General features: G+C 43.8%; 1 protein-coding gene across 3 annotated transcripts in view; it reads left to right on the top strand.

The window, feature by feature from the left end:
• FSHR (follicle stimulating hormone receptor) overlaps positions 1-14,401 on the top strand; it is a 164,460-nt gene extending 150,059 nt beyond the window's left edge. For 2 of the 3 annotated variants that reach the window (XM_032352068.1, XM_032352070.1), the window contains 2 exons: positions 8,457-8,663; positions 12,660-14,401. In XM_032352068.1, coding sequence (XP_032207959.1) covers positions 8,457-8,663; positions 12,660-13,884 — 1,432 coding nt within the window. In that variant the 3' untranslated portion in view covers positions 13,885-14,401. The remainder of the gene's footprint in view (positions 1-8,456; positions 8,664-12,659) is intronic. The other variant, XM_032352069.1, reaches the window with a different exon arrangement.
• The last annotated feature ends 308 nt before the right edge of the window (positions 14,402-14,709 follow it).

The raw sequence follows: 14,709 nt of genomic DNA, 5'->3' as shown, positions 1-14,709 counted from the left end.
GACAATTACTAAATATACACATTAATACAACAGCTCATGATGTGCACTATGAAGAACCAGGTAGTTCCCAGGCATAATAGAGAGTGCCAGGCATATGGTTCATATGCTCTAATATACCAAGGACTTAGACAAACAGACTTCGAGACAGAGCTATTCATGTCTCTGACCACAAGAGCAGTTTGTCTGTTTCCCTTACCTGAGAGTCCTAAGGATTTTGAATGTTCCTAAAAAGGCACCTCTGTCTGTTATGGCAAAACATCGTCTGTGAGGGGACACCTTTCCCTTTGTTACTTGTACTGAGTATACTATTAAAGCATAGCTCCTTAACGCACTCTGCAACCAAGAACATGTGAGTTGGACTAGATCCTCAACTAGCTCATTATCCAGGAACCCAAAATCAGAATTTTAAAGGGACCTGATGGACATCAGACTGCCACTCTAAGTAGCAGAGCTTGGACCAAGAATGGGTCTTCTGCCTTACATTCCACGGATTCCCACTGTATCATGTTGTCTAAAGCACATAAATATGTCTAATCAAACATCTTAATGTTATACAGTTGTCTGCGAACTAAAAGATGGGGGGGGGGATAATTGTAAGCCCCAGACTCCCAGCCTAAGTACACCAGTAAATGATAAGGACACACAGCACAGAAGCACATCTCCTACAGGAGCATAGGCAGGTCCCAGGCTGAGGCATGGCACCACATGCTCATCTGAGCATCTAATGGAGAACACGGACATGACTCCCTCAGCTGGTCCTGCCACGTATGCCAGCAGGAAGAGGGAGGTCACTATCACAAGCAGCTCACAGGGTCCTCAAGTTATGGGTGCATTTTTCAACCCTTTTACCACAGGAACAGATCTGGCCAGAATGAAGTGAATAACATTTACAGAAAATCCAAAGGAATTATGAAGCACTTACCATGACTTAAAAGGGTAGAGGCTGGTAATACATTCCCACATCTTTTCATTACAATGCATGAGGATATATGTGCAAGAGCCTGGCCAAAAGCCCAGCCTGTGATTGCTAGTCTCCTTCTCCTCTCCCGAGGGCCAAGAGGATTGATCACCTCAACAGGAGCCTCCCTTCTTTCTGGGGCTTTCGGGTTAGTCTGTAGATGTTCTTCCAGTCTGCTTGCTCAGCTAGGATTCTATGGCCTATTCCATCTTTTACTCCTACAACCTGATGTGCCAACCCCAGCCAGACCCTGACCTGAGATCTCCTTGCTGGGGTGTGTACAGAGAAGGAGCCCACCCCAGGTGCTATGGGTTGATGAGGAGGAAAAGTGCAGACTGTGAAGACTGCTTTGCACAGTAGATGCTCGGGCTAGCGCTTTGACTGTGCATTGGTGCAGATTCCCATTCCCCCAAATAAGCCTGTTATGTGGATGTTTGCATGCAGGAGGTTGACTGGGGAATGCTACTGGAGTATGTGAGAAGTACCTGCTGGGAATAGAATCAGGCTAAAAAGAAAGTTAAACTGCAATGCATTTGCAACAGAAGCCCCAGCTAATCCCATGGGAGTTGTGAAATTAAGATGGCCCTTCAAAGTTGTACTGAATTAAGGCAAGGGGACAGAGAGTCCCCCTCCTCAACAATCACATGATGCTGACTGTCCCTGGGGAGGAGGCAAATCATGGCTAAGTCAGAAGTCCATTCCAGAGGAGAGCTCAGCTATGAGCAGCTCAGCTGGGAGTGGTTCCAAGCTTGATTATGCATCACAATCACCAGTCATGCTTATAAAACCCTGGAATGTGGATCCCTACCCCCCAGAGTCATACTCATCAGGTTAGGAATGGGCCTGAGAAGCTCCATCTCTAATAATTTGCATAGATAAAGCTGCTGTTGCTGGTCCAGAAAGTTCACCTAGGATCACTGCACTAGAACCAAGTCTGAAAACTGGGAAGCTTCCTCCGGTCTCCAGGGTAGCTCCTCCACAAGCTAACTAGGGGGAATCTTCCTCTCCAACAAGCTCAGCCCTTTGTCCCCAGTACATGCATGCAAAGGATTCCAAGAGAGTGAAGTGAAAGGTGCCCCACCAATGGTAACTCCTTTAATGAAGGCAAAAAATTTTAGATGAGTGAAAAACAGAATCTCTGAACACCAAAGGATGCAAGAGTGAGATGTTCCACTGCAAAAAGAAACAGATGTGGAGAAAGTCAGGGGGCATACATGCATGTGACTCTGAGTTTCAAAGGAGAAGGCTAGCATCTTCATTTTCCCCTCCAGAGTCTTGGCCTTGAACATCAGTGGCCAGCTCAGTTCTCACCTGATATTCTAAAGTCACTCAAGTTTTGGGGTGTGTTTGTGTGTGTTAAGCCATCAAGCAATTGCTGTTTCCTTGGGAAACTGTTTCCTATGGGGAAAATTTAATGCATTGCCTTTGCAGGCTGGAGCTAGTACAATCATATTCTGATGGTTTATCAAATTGATTTGGCTATAGCTCAGATTCATTTGATAGTTCAGATTCAAACACTGAGTTATTTGTATAAGAATGATTCTCTTCCATTACCAGTGTACCCACAGTCCTATAGATAGTAAATTGCCTTTTTATTCCGCCTGGGATCATGAAAGAGAGGTCTTCTAGCCATCTGTCAGTGTAGTATACACCAGAAATGTGCTCTCACTTATGGAAATGATTGACCTGTAATAACATCTTTGCTGGAAAAATAGAAATTGTTCAAATCAAATTTGTGGCACTGGCTGTAACACACTTTATTAAATGGGGCACAGAGTGCAATTTAACTCCTGCCTCTCCTGACTCAGTGCCTTATTACTGACAGCTATCTCCCTTTTCGCTTTGTGTCTCAAAAACAGGAATCCTAACAATGTTGAAACAATTTAGGATTACTAAATCTCTTCAGCGCCAGCCATCATCCCATTATGTCTCCTGTTAGTACTTTTCAGGATTTAAATTCTCCAAACCAGTCACTGCCAAATACAGCATGTGCTGAAATGTTAACCAAGTGACATCTTAAAAAAAGAAAGACTGCAGTCATTAGACCAGCCTGAAAGACAAGGATTAAAAACAGCAGCCCACGACTAGCCCTCCCTGCATGTCCAGCCCACCAGCCCGAGGAACCGCATCTGTGATAAACCTTCTCAGCCATTCCCTGAGCACACTGGCTCATGCATGTCCTACATTTAGTACATGTTGACTGAGCACCTACTGTGCATCAGTACTGTTCTGGTGTAAGTGATGGAGAGATTTAGAAATAAACAGTGTCTGCCCTAAAGTAGCTCATTCTGGTCGAGGGACAAACGTCATTGCCCAGAACAATATGCTCTGCAGAAATTTTCCTCAGGAGGCTATAGTAACAGAGCAGATGCCCAATAAATCTTTGTCATGTGATACAGTGACTTTAACAGATGAAGTGACAGCATGTGAGGAAGAGAGCGCTTATTTCTCACTTCCTGCAACAGTCACTCCATTCCCTTGCAACCTTCAATCCTTTTTCCTTCCAATGCACTTAACACGGATTTATAGGCACCTACTATGTGCCAGGCTCAGGGTTCTATAGACTCATCCTACAAAAACACAGCTTTCAGTGAGTTGTTAGTCTGCTCATTATAAATTCTGGGCTCATCTACCTGGCTTTCCAGGTTCAAAGATCTAATCTCATTTATTTATTCCTCAAAATATCCTTGATCAGAATAACCATTCTGAAAACCCCTCATTCGCTATGCTTTGTGCTCTGGACCTCTCTCCAAGCCCACTTTCAGCCAATAGTCCTAATAATCCACTTTCATGAAGATATGAGTACCTGACAAGGTCTTACTTTGTTACCCCTCCCACCCCATCCCAGCCCCCCACTGGACGTTTGTGTCCTAAGCATGGAAAGTGCTTTTACAGAGAAACTGCAATCGAACATTAGACTTCCAGTCCTTGAAGAAAGATCGTAGCCAGGGAAAAGAGAAAGAGTTTTAGGGGAACAGAGAGCAAAAGTGGGAATATTTGTAGTTCAGTCTCAAACCACACTCAACACTATCCACTTATCTTTGTCCCTGCTGATATAAATTTCTCCGATTTTTCTTAATCCATGGAGATAACAGAAACATTTTTCGGCCTGTCCAAAACTTGGAAGTCTTGATAGGTCCCATGTTTACTCACTCCAGCAAGTATCCAGCAAGCTCTAAGTCAACCCTTCTTACAAAGACGTATTTCCCTATCACCCTGGAATCACCTTGCCAAAGACAGCTTTACTGACATGAAAGTGACTCTACATCCCTCTCCTACAAACCACTCCCTCCTTTCAACATCCACCAGCAGAAGATCTGGATCCCAGGACTCTGACAAGATGCCTTGGCCTCAGAGCAGCAAAGCCACCTAGTGCTAAAGACAACAGCTTACGTATTTCGTAGCTGTGATAGGAGCAATTTGCAATACAAGCTAGCTCCAGAACACTGAGAAGGCAGAAGCACCAAAGCTTCTCAGTCTCAGTCTCAAAGTTCTCAGTGCGTGAGTGCTTCTCAGGCACTGGACTGTATTCAGATCAAGCCACCCAACACATTACTCTGCTGCTTCTCTCATACACGTCTATTTGCTTGTAAACTTTGCACAAGGTTGGTCCCTTCCTTGGTGCCTTTGATACTCTCAGTTACATAGAGTTGCCTGCTGCAGAAGCACCATTTTGCTGATCAACCTTGAAATCCAGATTTCCTCTCTCAGTCTGCCTTGCAGTCTTCTCCCTTTACCTCTCCTGGGAGACTTGTTCCAGCTTCTCATCTATTGTACTCTGATGCCAATAATAAACCAGAGGACTATCTACTGAGTAGATTTCATGAGCCCCGCCCTGTGCTCAATACAACATATAACACCAAAGTGTGTAAATAATCCCAGCTCTCAGAGCATCTGAAATCTGAGCAAAGACACAGGAAAAGTCCAGCAGTATGAAACAATAGAAGAGATAACACAAGGTGGGAGATCCTTTGAAACTGTCAGGACACATCACAGTTGACCGGGGTGACCTAGTTCTTCATCTCCCATATCCTTGTTCAGTGTCACTCCCCAGACTCTCTTCAAACAAATCAACAATTTTCTGGGGGCTTACTATGTGAAAGGCACTGCTGAGAATGCAAAGGGTGCTCCACCATCAAGGAGAGATAAAATGCAAATACAAGGAGCTAGTATATAAAACAAAAGCTAGTAAGTGATGAGAAAGGCATAAAATATACAGAATATAATGTTATTGCACTCTTAATGGCTTTCAAGGAAAAATACCTCTACAACTATTAAAAATGATGGAGATGACAGAATCACAGAGACTTCAATGGGAGTCTGGGATCTCTATTATGGGCATAAAGACTATCCTAAAACTTAGCAGCTCAAAACGATCATTCCATTTTGCTCATAATCATGTGTTTCAGAAATGTGGGTGGCTTGTCTCTGATCTATGTGATATCAGCTCAGGTGGCTGGGGTGGTCTATGTGCAAGTGGTCCTTTCACTCCTGTGCCTCATGTATCTGTGCTCACTACTTCTCCCTCTTTCTCCTCTCTCTCTCTCCCCCACCCTCCCTACACACACACATACATACACACACACACACACACACACACACACACACACACACAGCATCTCATCCTCCAGGAACTCTACACACAGCTTGGATTTTTCCTAGCATGGCGGTCTCGGGGCTTTCAGAGTTCTTCCATGGCAGCTTAGGGCTTTGTGAGACCAATATAGAAGCTGTCAGCTCTCTGAAAGCTAAGGTCCAGAGCTGGTAAAGCAACACTTTCATCATGCTCTATTATAGTCCAAAGGCATCACAGTGCAGCCTGAACTCAAGGGAAGGGCAAGTAGACCCTGCATGGGAAGAGTGTAAAGAATTTGCAGCCCTCTTTAATCTACCACAGTATATGAGATAAGAGCATAGCACTGCATGGAATATAAAAATTTATTTTTAGAAATCTTCACTTAATGTGATTTTTTATATATATTCTGAACTCAAGGGGGGGGACATAACTAAGAAAAAATAGTCCCCTGTTTTATATTGCTTGCTTTTAAAAATATGAAAAATGTTCATGGCAGGTAATGATTGCCCTGGTTTCAGTTGTTCCTGAAGGACTTCTTTTTATACCTTCATCTTATTCCTCGGATAGAGCCTTGAACTGTTTTATACAAAATAGGCAGTCTGCTTTCTTTCACACTTGAGGGGGGAGAAAAGCCAGGTGAAAGAAGAACTTGGACACAGAGACCAGAGCAAATGTCAATAGCAGAACTGGTCAGTGGAACAATGGTGTGAAGACAGAAACTAGACATTTTCTAGGGCAGGGAAGGATGTTGAGAAGCTCCAGAACAATGGGGAGTATAAGTGGAGAGCAGGCCAGCGTAGCTGGATCACTGAGCAGTGGGGACTTGAGACTTACCACAGGAACAAAGATTCATGGATCAGACTCTTGTTTCCAGGGACCTCATCTCTGAAGGATCCTAATACTTCAGAGATAACCAGAAAGACACCTTGGAACACCAGAACTTTAACCCTATGGTGATAGCAATGACTGTTGTGAAAAGTGGTTCATTCCAGACATATGTGGAAAGCCAAGATGTTCTGCGGAGGGTTTGCATATGGGGTGTGAAAGAGGAGCCAAGCATGCCTTTCAAGTTTTTGCCTTAACAATTGGAGAGGCCGCAAGTGGAGGTTTGGGGGGATAATCAGGAGCTCAATTTTTAATACCCAAGGTTTGGCCTTCCCATCAGACGTCCAAGCAGAGATTTTAAGGAGGCAGTCCAATTTAAGAGCCTACAGTTCAGGAGAGAAAAGACATATAGGTGAGATAAGTATAAGTGATCCAACAACATATAAATAGTGTTTAAGCTGTAATATGAGGTGAGTAAACCTATAGATTAAGTGTAAAATAGAGGAAAGAAGTCTAGGCTCTGAGCCCAGGGGTACTCTAACAGCTAGCAGTCAGGGAGGAACCAGGGAAGAAGAAACATCCAAAGCATTAGGAGACAAATATTACCAGATACCAAGCAAGTCACCAGGAAGATCTAAAATTCCTAAATTTGTACGTACCTAAAACATTTCCATAAATATATAAAGCAAAAACTGACAAAACTAAAAGTAGTAGTATACAAATCCAAAATTATAGTTGGAGATTTTAATGCACTTCTCTCAGCAGTGATAGAACAAAATAATAATAATAATAATAATAATAATAATAACGATAAAATAAATAAATAAACCAGTAAGCACACAGAAGTACCTGAATGACAGATGCCAAGTTTACCAAATTTGTCAGCACTCAAAAGGAAGGGACTAAGTGAAATATACATAGGTGTTAAATAATGTAATCATTAGCTCTCGAACATACAACCTGCCTAATATCAAGCAGAGGAGAAGCAGTCTAGGCATTAGTATTGATAGGTAACCACTACTACTAAAGGTAGGACTTGAGGAGCAAGTGAGTAGAAGCTGGACCCTCAGCAGATCTAATGACGGTTGAAGTCATAAAGGAACTGTTGCTTGAGATAAAGGATAGATGAGAAATGCCTTAACTTTTACCCCTCCTCTTAGCCTCCAATCTCCCACCAGTTTCATTTGCTGAACCCTCCAAAGTGGAGGCTATCTGGGAAATGGAACCTGCAGAGGCCATCCCTTCTGAAGTACAAAGCAGAGCATAGAAAAGGGCACAGAACAGATGTTAGAGACACCAGGCAAATGACCCACACATCACATCCAGGGCTTTGTGGGGTTTGTTGTTGTTGTTGTTTGGTTTTGTTTTTTATTTAGCAAAATATTTTATTTTGGAAACAAAGCAGAGGGTTTGGATCTGAGTTCAGTTGGTGTTGGTCAGGTTCCAGAGATCCCTGCTGATTTGCCCAGAGACGCCTACAAAGCAAGAACAACTGTGTACTTGAGGCAGAGACATGGGCAGAGACAGAGACACAGTCAGACAGAGATGTTTAAAGAATAGCCATCAGTCATTAAGGGCTCTCTTCTGGCCAGAAGTTTCTAGTGTACTTTCAACTCATCTAATTGTCCCAACAACCCTCTGAGTTAGCTAGGATTGTTATCATTCCTATTGTATGGCTGAGGAGAAATGACATGACTTTACCAAGGTCACAGAGCTAATAGGTAGAAGGGTGGGGCACTTATACAAGCTAGTCGGGCTGTGCTCATACTTACTACTCTGTCACCACTTGCACATCATGCTGAGGGTACATTTACTGCCCCTATAGTATGGTTTGTTTGGTTTTTTCTTGACCTTTTCTGAAATTTGGCCACAGATTCCACCCCTAGCTCATCACAAATATTTTTGTAGCTGACTTTACGGTGGGAAGGAAATGCCTTCAATCCCTCAGGTCTCCACTAATACGCAGAGTCCATTTCAAGACAGACTGTAGGACGGGAGATGGCGGAAGTTAAGCCCCAGGTCAGGCAGGATGTGAGTATATCTGGGAATCAGAGAGGCCTGTTAATTAATCAGAGAGGCCCGTAATAATCATGTTAGGTTTACATTTTATCCTTCTAGAGACATTTCAAGAACCAGGATCCATTCCCTGCCCAGCTATGGCTTAGAAAATCTTAAGAAGCTGCGGGCCAGATCAACATACAACTTGAAAAAGCTTCCCAGTCTGGATACGTTTGTTGCACTCATGGAGGCCAGCCTCACCTACCCTAGCCACTGCTGCGCTTTTGCAAACTGGAGACATCAAATGTAAGTCTTCCCATGTCCATCCCTGAGCCCCACTCTGGCATTTCTCCGATGTGGAACTTGGTCCACAACTTCTATGTATCTTGAGCATGAAGAGAATCCACTTGCAGAGACCTCCCCAGCAAAAGCCCTTAGACATATTCTAGATCAAAGCTTCAGTACTGTGAAGGGTTTCTAATTTTCTTCAAAATGGGCTCACAACAGAGGGCTTCCCACAATGGTAGATCACCTTCCAAGTATTAAATGAGGCAACATGAAAAACTCCAAACATAGCACCTGACTCATAGCTGATGCTTAATGAATATTTATTTATTCCCTCTTTCCTTAGTACCAATATGGATTTATTCTTCTAGTCCCACACTCTGCCACCTGCACATGTCCCAGGAACCACCCAAGTCAACTTTGGAGAGGAGAAGCCTAAATGCCATACCAGAAACTGATGCATACATGCACAATACATCGCAACCCCTCCAAGAAGCCCCAGTCCATCTTTGGAGATTAGCACCTCACAGGGAGAACAAAGATTGGGACATCTGTTCACTTTGGCTTTCAAGGCTGGCCAAATTTGAAGAAGCCCAGAAAAAGAGGGTAATCCAGACAGAGACAAAAACCGGGAGGCAACTGGTTAAAAAAGATGAGGTAATCATACAGAGGATCTAGACAAAGTGGAAAGGGAATATTTTGGAGATGGCACACAAAGGTTCCAGACATTGAAAGGATCCATTGCAGATAGAATTTACTGGATATCAGGAGTTCTCAAAGCTCACATCCTCCCCGAGCTCACTGACACAACCCATGCCACACACTCACACTCAGATGATGCCTTGTCACAGAGTTTTCCTGTGTCATCATTGCACCACATGGTACAGTCTCCTTTACTGTTCAACCTTTAACAGACTTTCACCTGTCCGGGTAGACTTAACCCCTGCTCAAAAGCAAGATAAGGTAAAAACAAAACAACACAGGGTATCTATCTAAAATGTTTTCCAAGTGACTAGGAGTCCACACTCACCCATTTGAAGGATTGAAGAAAAGGGACAACTTCTCAGAAATACCATGCCTCAGGGAGGAACTATCCAGAATCAGACACTCCTCACACAGAAACACAAGGGTCAGGGAACTTCTTCCTGCTGACTAGAATGTGTAAGGGCTTGGGCTGAGGCACAAGGTTTGCCTCTTCTATATTCCAGACAAGAGTTATTCCAGCCCGGGGCAAGAAAGATACCAATTCACTAAGAAAACCCTGGAACTCAACACCCTTCAGGAGAACTCTCAAGGATGTCAAGATCACTGTGAGAGTCCTCAGTGCTAACACACCCCAGAATAGGTTACCTAACTGCTGCTCAGCCTCTGTTGGTCTTGCCACCCCCAGGCAGCATACACGCAGCTTCAGGGTTCCTCCCAGCCAGCAATCTCCAGGTCTCTTACACCACCCAGGAACTCCCTGGCTCTCACCCTTTCTAGGTCCCTACTACAATTTATAACAGCGCCTGTCTGGTACAGGAAAGGAGAGCCCCACCCCTCTCCTAATAAGAGGTGCCAAAACAGAGTAACAAAAATTGCAGTGGGCGTTTAGTCTCTGTATTCAACACACTTACTCACAAACACAAAATAAAATAAGTATGCTATTCATAAGGTAACTGTAGGGCTTTTTTTTTTCTTTAATGGTGTCATTTCATTGTATACCATAGTAGGTATGGTTTAGTAACGATATTCAAGTTTAAAACTGTATGATACAATTGTCCTTCCAATCCTCATTCGGCAACAGTGCCCAAGATATAAGTGTCAGGCCCTTGTGACTGTGAGGTTTTGGCCAATGTCCCTCCTGAAAGACCTTGTTAACTGCACACCTGATCTGTCCTTGAACCACGTAGCCCTTTGTCAGAGTTTTGCACTCAGCTGGCAATGTTACTTTGTTCATTTTCTGATGTTAGTTTTATTTAGGCCTTTTCTTCACAACTAGATTTTAAACTGATGCACTGTGGCATAGACATCTAAATCCTCACACAGGGCCTGGACCCCAACATGAACTCGGGAATTCACCGCAGTCATTTGTCTTGGTATTGCTCATACTGGCTACGTTCTCACCACCCAGCTCTGTGATTCGTTGTAACTTTATCTCGTAATTCTTGCAAAGGCAATAATATTTTTATTCCCTCCTCACAGAGGCAGAAACAGAGGCTCAGGATAGTAAATAACCTGACCAACCACAACCCACTGCCCAAACCCTCTGCTTTGTTTCCAAAGCTCAGACTCTGGGCCACTCTGCTATACACTTACCAAGAGCCCGTTCAATGATTTATCAAGGTCCAAGAACACCATTTTTTAAGATGACCTTAAACTGAATTCCCAACTCTTTATGATGTTTATTATTTGCTAAGGTACTGCAAAGGCAAGACTACTTTCCCTCATTTCTATTTTTGTTTCTATCCTTTTCTAAGAGACATACATTGTTTACCTTTTCTATACTCGGGTGGTTGAGTCATTTCTGTTTCAGGAAAGGGAAGCATCAATATTTAAAATATGTTAGTAGCATTATCAACAGTAAGAATCTTCACAGAAGCCAACATCAGCCCCAGGAAGTGAAGACTGTCTCTAGGTGGTTAAGTCAGATCTGTTTCAATAAACGGAACTGTCATCTGTAGGTACCAGCTTACTTTCCGTTCTTAGAATTGGGCTGGTGCTAATCCGATGACAGGGCTTAGGAGTCACAAGACAGGTGAAGGACCGTAGTGCTGCTTTTGTCCTCCTGCACCCGTCTGAGCTTTGCCTCACCTTTCTCGAAGATCTCTGATGAAACCTCCACTCCCCCAGCTACTCTCTCCTTATAGGGGATTCTTTCAAGGGCTTAATACCTACTTCCCTACGTGTATGAGATTATGTTAGGGTTTGAGAGCAATGAAGTCACTTAACATTGGTGTGAATTTGCTTCTCAGGGAGGGAAAGTGGGAGGAAGTATAGAGGGTCTTGTGAAATTTTTTTTTCCCATCCAAAAACAGACCCAGTGTAAAACATTGCCTTTCCTGAAGTCTTTGCTTCAAAACAGATTACCCCATCTCTACCTGCACTATTCACACATAGATAGGATGTTTATCCTCTGGTTTTCATTCAAATCCCTTCTGCAAGTACCTCTATTTTGTTGACTAGGCCTCTTGTACGTTTGGGTTGAAAGGAAAAACCAATACAAAAATGTGAGCCCAAGAAGAGCCAGTTCCCCAGGGAATAAATTATAATCTTAGAATGAGTTAGAACCATCCCAACCCAGTTGCAACCTATATTTGCTCTCTCAGCAGTTACTTGGTACTATTTAATATGAGAGAGTCTGGTTTACCTTGCAGACGGATATATACCTAAAGACTACTGTGGCTCCTGGAACGTGAGTCAATAGAGAATAATTTAGCCTCCATAACATTTCAGGCAAATCACAGACCTCCCACTAGCCTGAGTAGCAGAGAGCCAGGGAGAGGTGCTGGTTGGGAACTAACCACAGACTGCACTTCTCTGCTTTAAGTAGATAAAAGAAGCAACAAAGTTCTCATTTCAGTCGGGAAACAGTCCATATCTTCCAGCAACTAGAGTAGAGAGTAGAGGAATAGCTTTATATCCTACTCAGGCATATTAACAGATAGCTAAATAGAAAGGGGGAAGGCAAAGGGTGGAGTAGATATCAGGTCTGTAAATTATCCGCACTTAACAGCAAATCTTAGCTAGTCCCGGGCGCCTTCCTCCCACATTCAGGTTGTGGCTAGATGGTTTCCCCAGTGGGCCATCCAACTCTAGGAATATACACATGAGTTGCTCTGTTCATTTACAGTAAGCACCATTAACCCTTGAGCTTAGACTCAAGGGCAGACAGACTGTGAGAAGAGGGGAGGGGGGGGGAAGAAAAACAAAACAAAACAGGAAGAAACCCCATCATTTCTACCCTGTGCAAAAACAGTGATGTATTTGCCATTCTGGACACAAGATGTTGATCCTGTTCTTTTTGTATTTTTCTAGCTCTGAGCTTCACCCAATTTGCAACAAATCTATTTTAAGGCAAGAAGTCGAGGATATGACTCAGGCTAGGGGTCAGAGAGTCTCTTTGGCAGAAGATGAGGAATCCAGTTACACCAAAGGATTTGACATGATGTACAGCGAATTTGACTATGACTTATGCAAGGAAGTGGTTGATGTGACTTGTTCCCCTAAGCCAGATGCATTCAATCCATGTGAAGATATCATGGGGTATGATATTCTCAGAGTCCTGATATGGTTTATTAGCATCCTGGCCATCACAGGGAACACCATAGTGCTGATGATCCTGATCACCAGCCAGTACAAACTCACAGTCCCCCGGTTCCTTATGTGCAACCTGGCCTTTGCTGATCTCTGCATTGGAATCTACTTGCTGCTCATAGCCTCAGTTGATATCTACACCAAAAGCCAGTACCACAACTATGCCATCGACTGGCAGACAGGAGCAGGCTGTGATGCTGCTGGCTTTTTCACAGTCTTTGCCAGTGAGCTCTCGGTCTACACTCTGACAGCCATAACACTGGAAAGATGGCACACCATCACCCACGCCATGCAGCTAGAATGCAAAGTGCAGCTCCGCCATGCTGCCAGTGTCATGCTGCTAGGCTGGATCTTTGCCTTTACAGTTGCTCTCTTTCCCATCTTTGGCATCAGCAGCTACATGAAGGTAAGCATCTGCCTGCCTATGGATATTGACAGCCCCATGTCACAGCTCTATGTTATGTCTCTCCTTGTGCTCAATGTCCTCGCCTTTGTGGTCATCTGTGGCTGCTATGCTCACATCTACTTCACAGTGAGAAACCCCAACATCGTGTCCTCCTCTAGTGACACCAAGATCGCCAAACGCATGGCCATGCTCATCTTCACGGACTTCCTCTGCATGGCACCCATCTCCTTCTTTGCCATCTCTGCCTCCCTCAAGGTGCCCCTCATCACGGTGTCCAAGTCAAAGATCCTCCTGGTCCTGTTCTACCCCATCAACTCCTGCGCCAACCCCTTCCTCTATGCCATCTTCACTAAGAACTTCCGCAGGGATTTCTTCATTTTGCTGAGCAAGTTTGGCTGCTATGAAACTCAAGCCCAGACTTACAGGACAGAAACTTTATCCACTGCCCACAACTCCCACCTGAGAAGTGGCCACTATCCTCCAGGTCTCAAAGTTACCAATTACATGCTTGGCCCTCGAAGCCACTTAGCCCAGAACTAAAATATTATGAGCAAATATCTCAGTGTTGAGTGATAATTCAAGTCTCACCTTTGAAGTGCATGCTATGGCATAGCTGACAGTACTTCTGCATACTCCAGTCTAATCTTCCTAGCACAGCTAGAAGGTGGATTGCTTAGGAACTATTACTCCATATGATCAATTAGGAAGCTCAAGTAGTAACAACATTCATAATTAAAATAATACTACATTTGTTTTATCCTTTACAATGTTCACAGTGCTTTCATTCAGATCTCAACTGATCCCTATAAAAGTTTTATTAAATGGGCAAAACAGGAATTACTCTTGGAGTTTTATAGACAAGTAAACCAAGACTCAAAGGATTAAGTGACCTGTTCCAAATGGCTTGGCATGTCAGAGGCAGAACCAGGATTAGGTGTTCTGGTTTCCAAAGAACTTCCAAGGGAAGCAGCACAATATTCATTCACTCGTTTGACAAATATTCACTGAGTACCTATGTGATGGCTTTGTTATGTGTCAACTTGAATAGGCTGAACGTCACTACCCAGAATTCCCTTATGTGTTTCCCATCAGGGTGCACCACAGGGAAGGTTCTTGGGAAAAGAAATCAAGGGAAGCTCCAGCCACTGGCTAATCAGCTGATACAGCTCACTGCTACAAAGCAGCTACCGGGAGTGCAAGTGCTCCACCTTCCCCTGGATCCTCCTTTAGGTTCTCGGACCCCCGAGCCAGGTATATGTGCTTCAATCCACGATGAAGAACCCCAGCTTCCGCAGAACTTTTTTATGAATAAGGGGGGAGTCAACAAGATGGAAATGGGGTTCAGTTTGATCTCATGGGGTTCAG

This window comes from Mustela erminea, chromosome 7 (genome assembly GCF_009829155.1).
Source record: "Mustela erminea isolate mMusErm1 chromosome 7, mMusErm1.Pri, whole genome shotgun sequence".
NCBI lineage: Eukaryota > Metazoa > Chordata > Mammalia > Carnivora > Mustelidae > Mustela > Mustela erminea.
The sequence above is the reverse complement of the archived record's forward strand: the minus strand, read 5'-3'. Positions and strand labels throughout refer to the sequence as shown.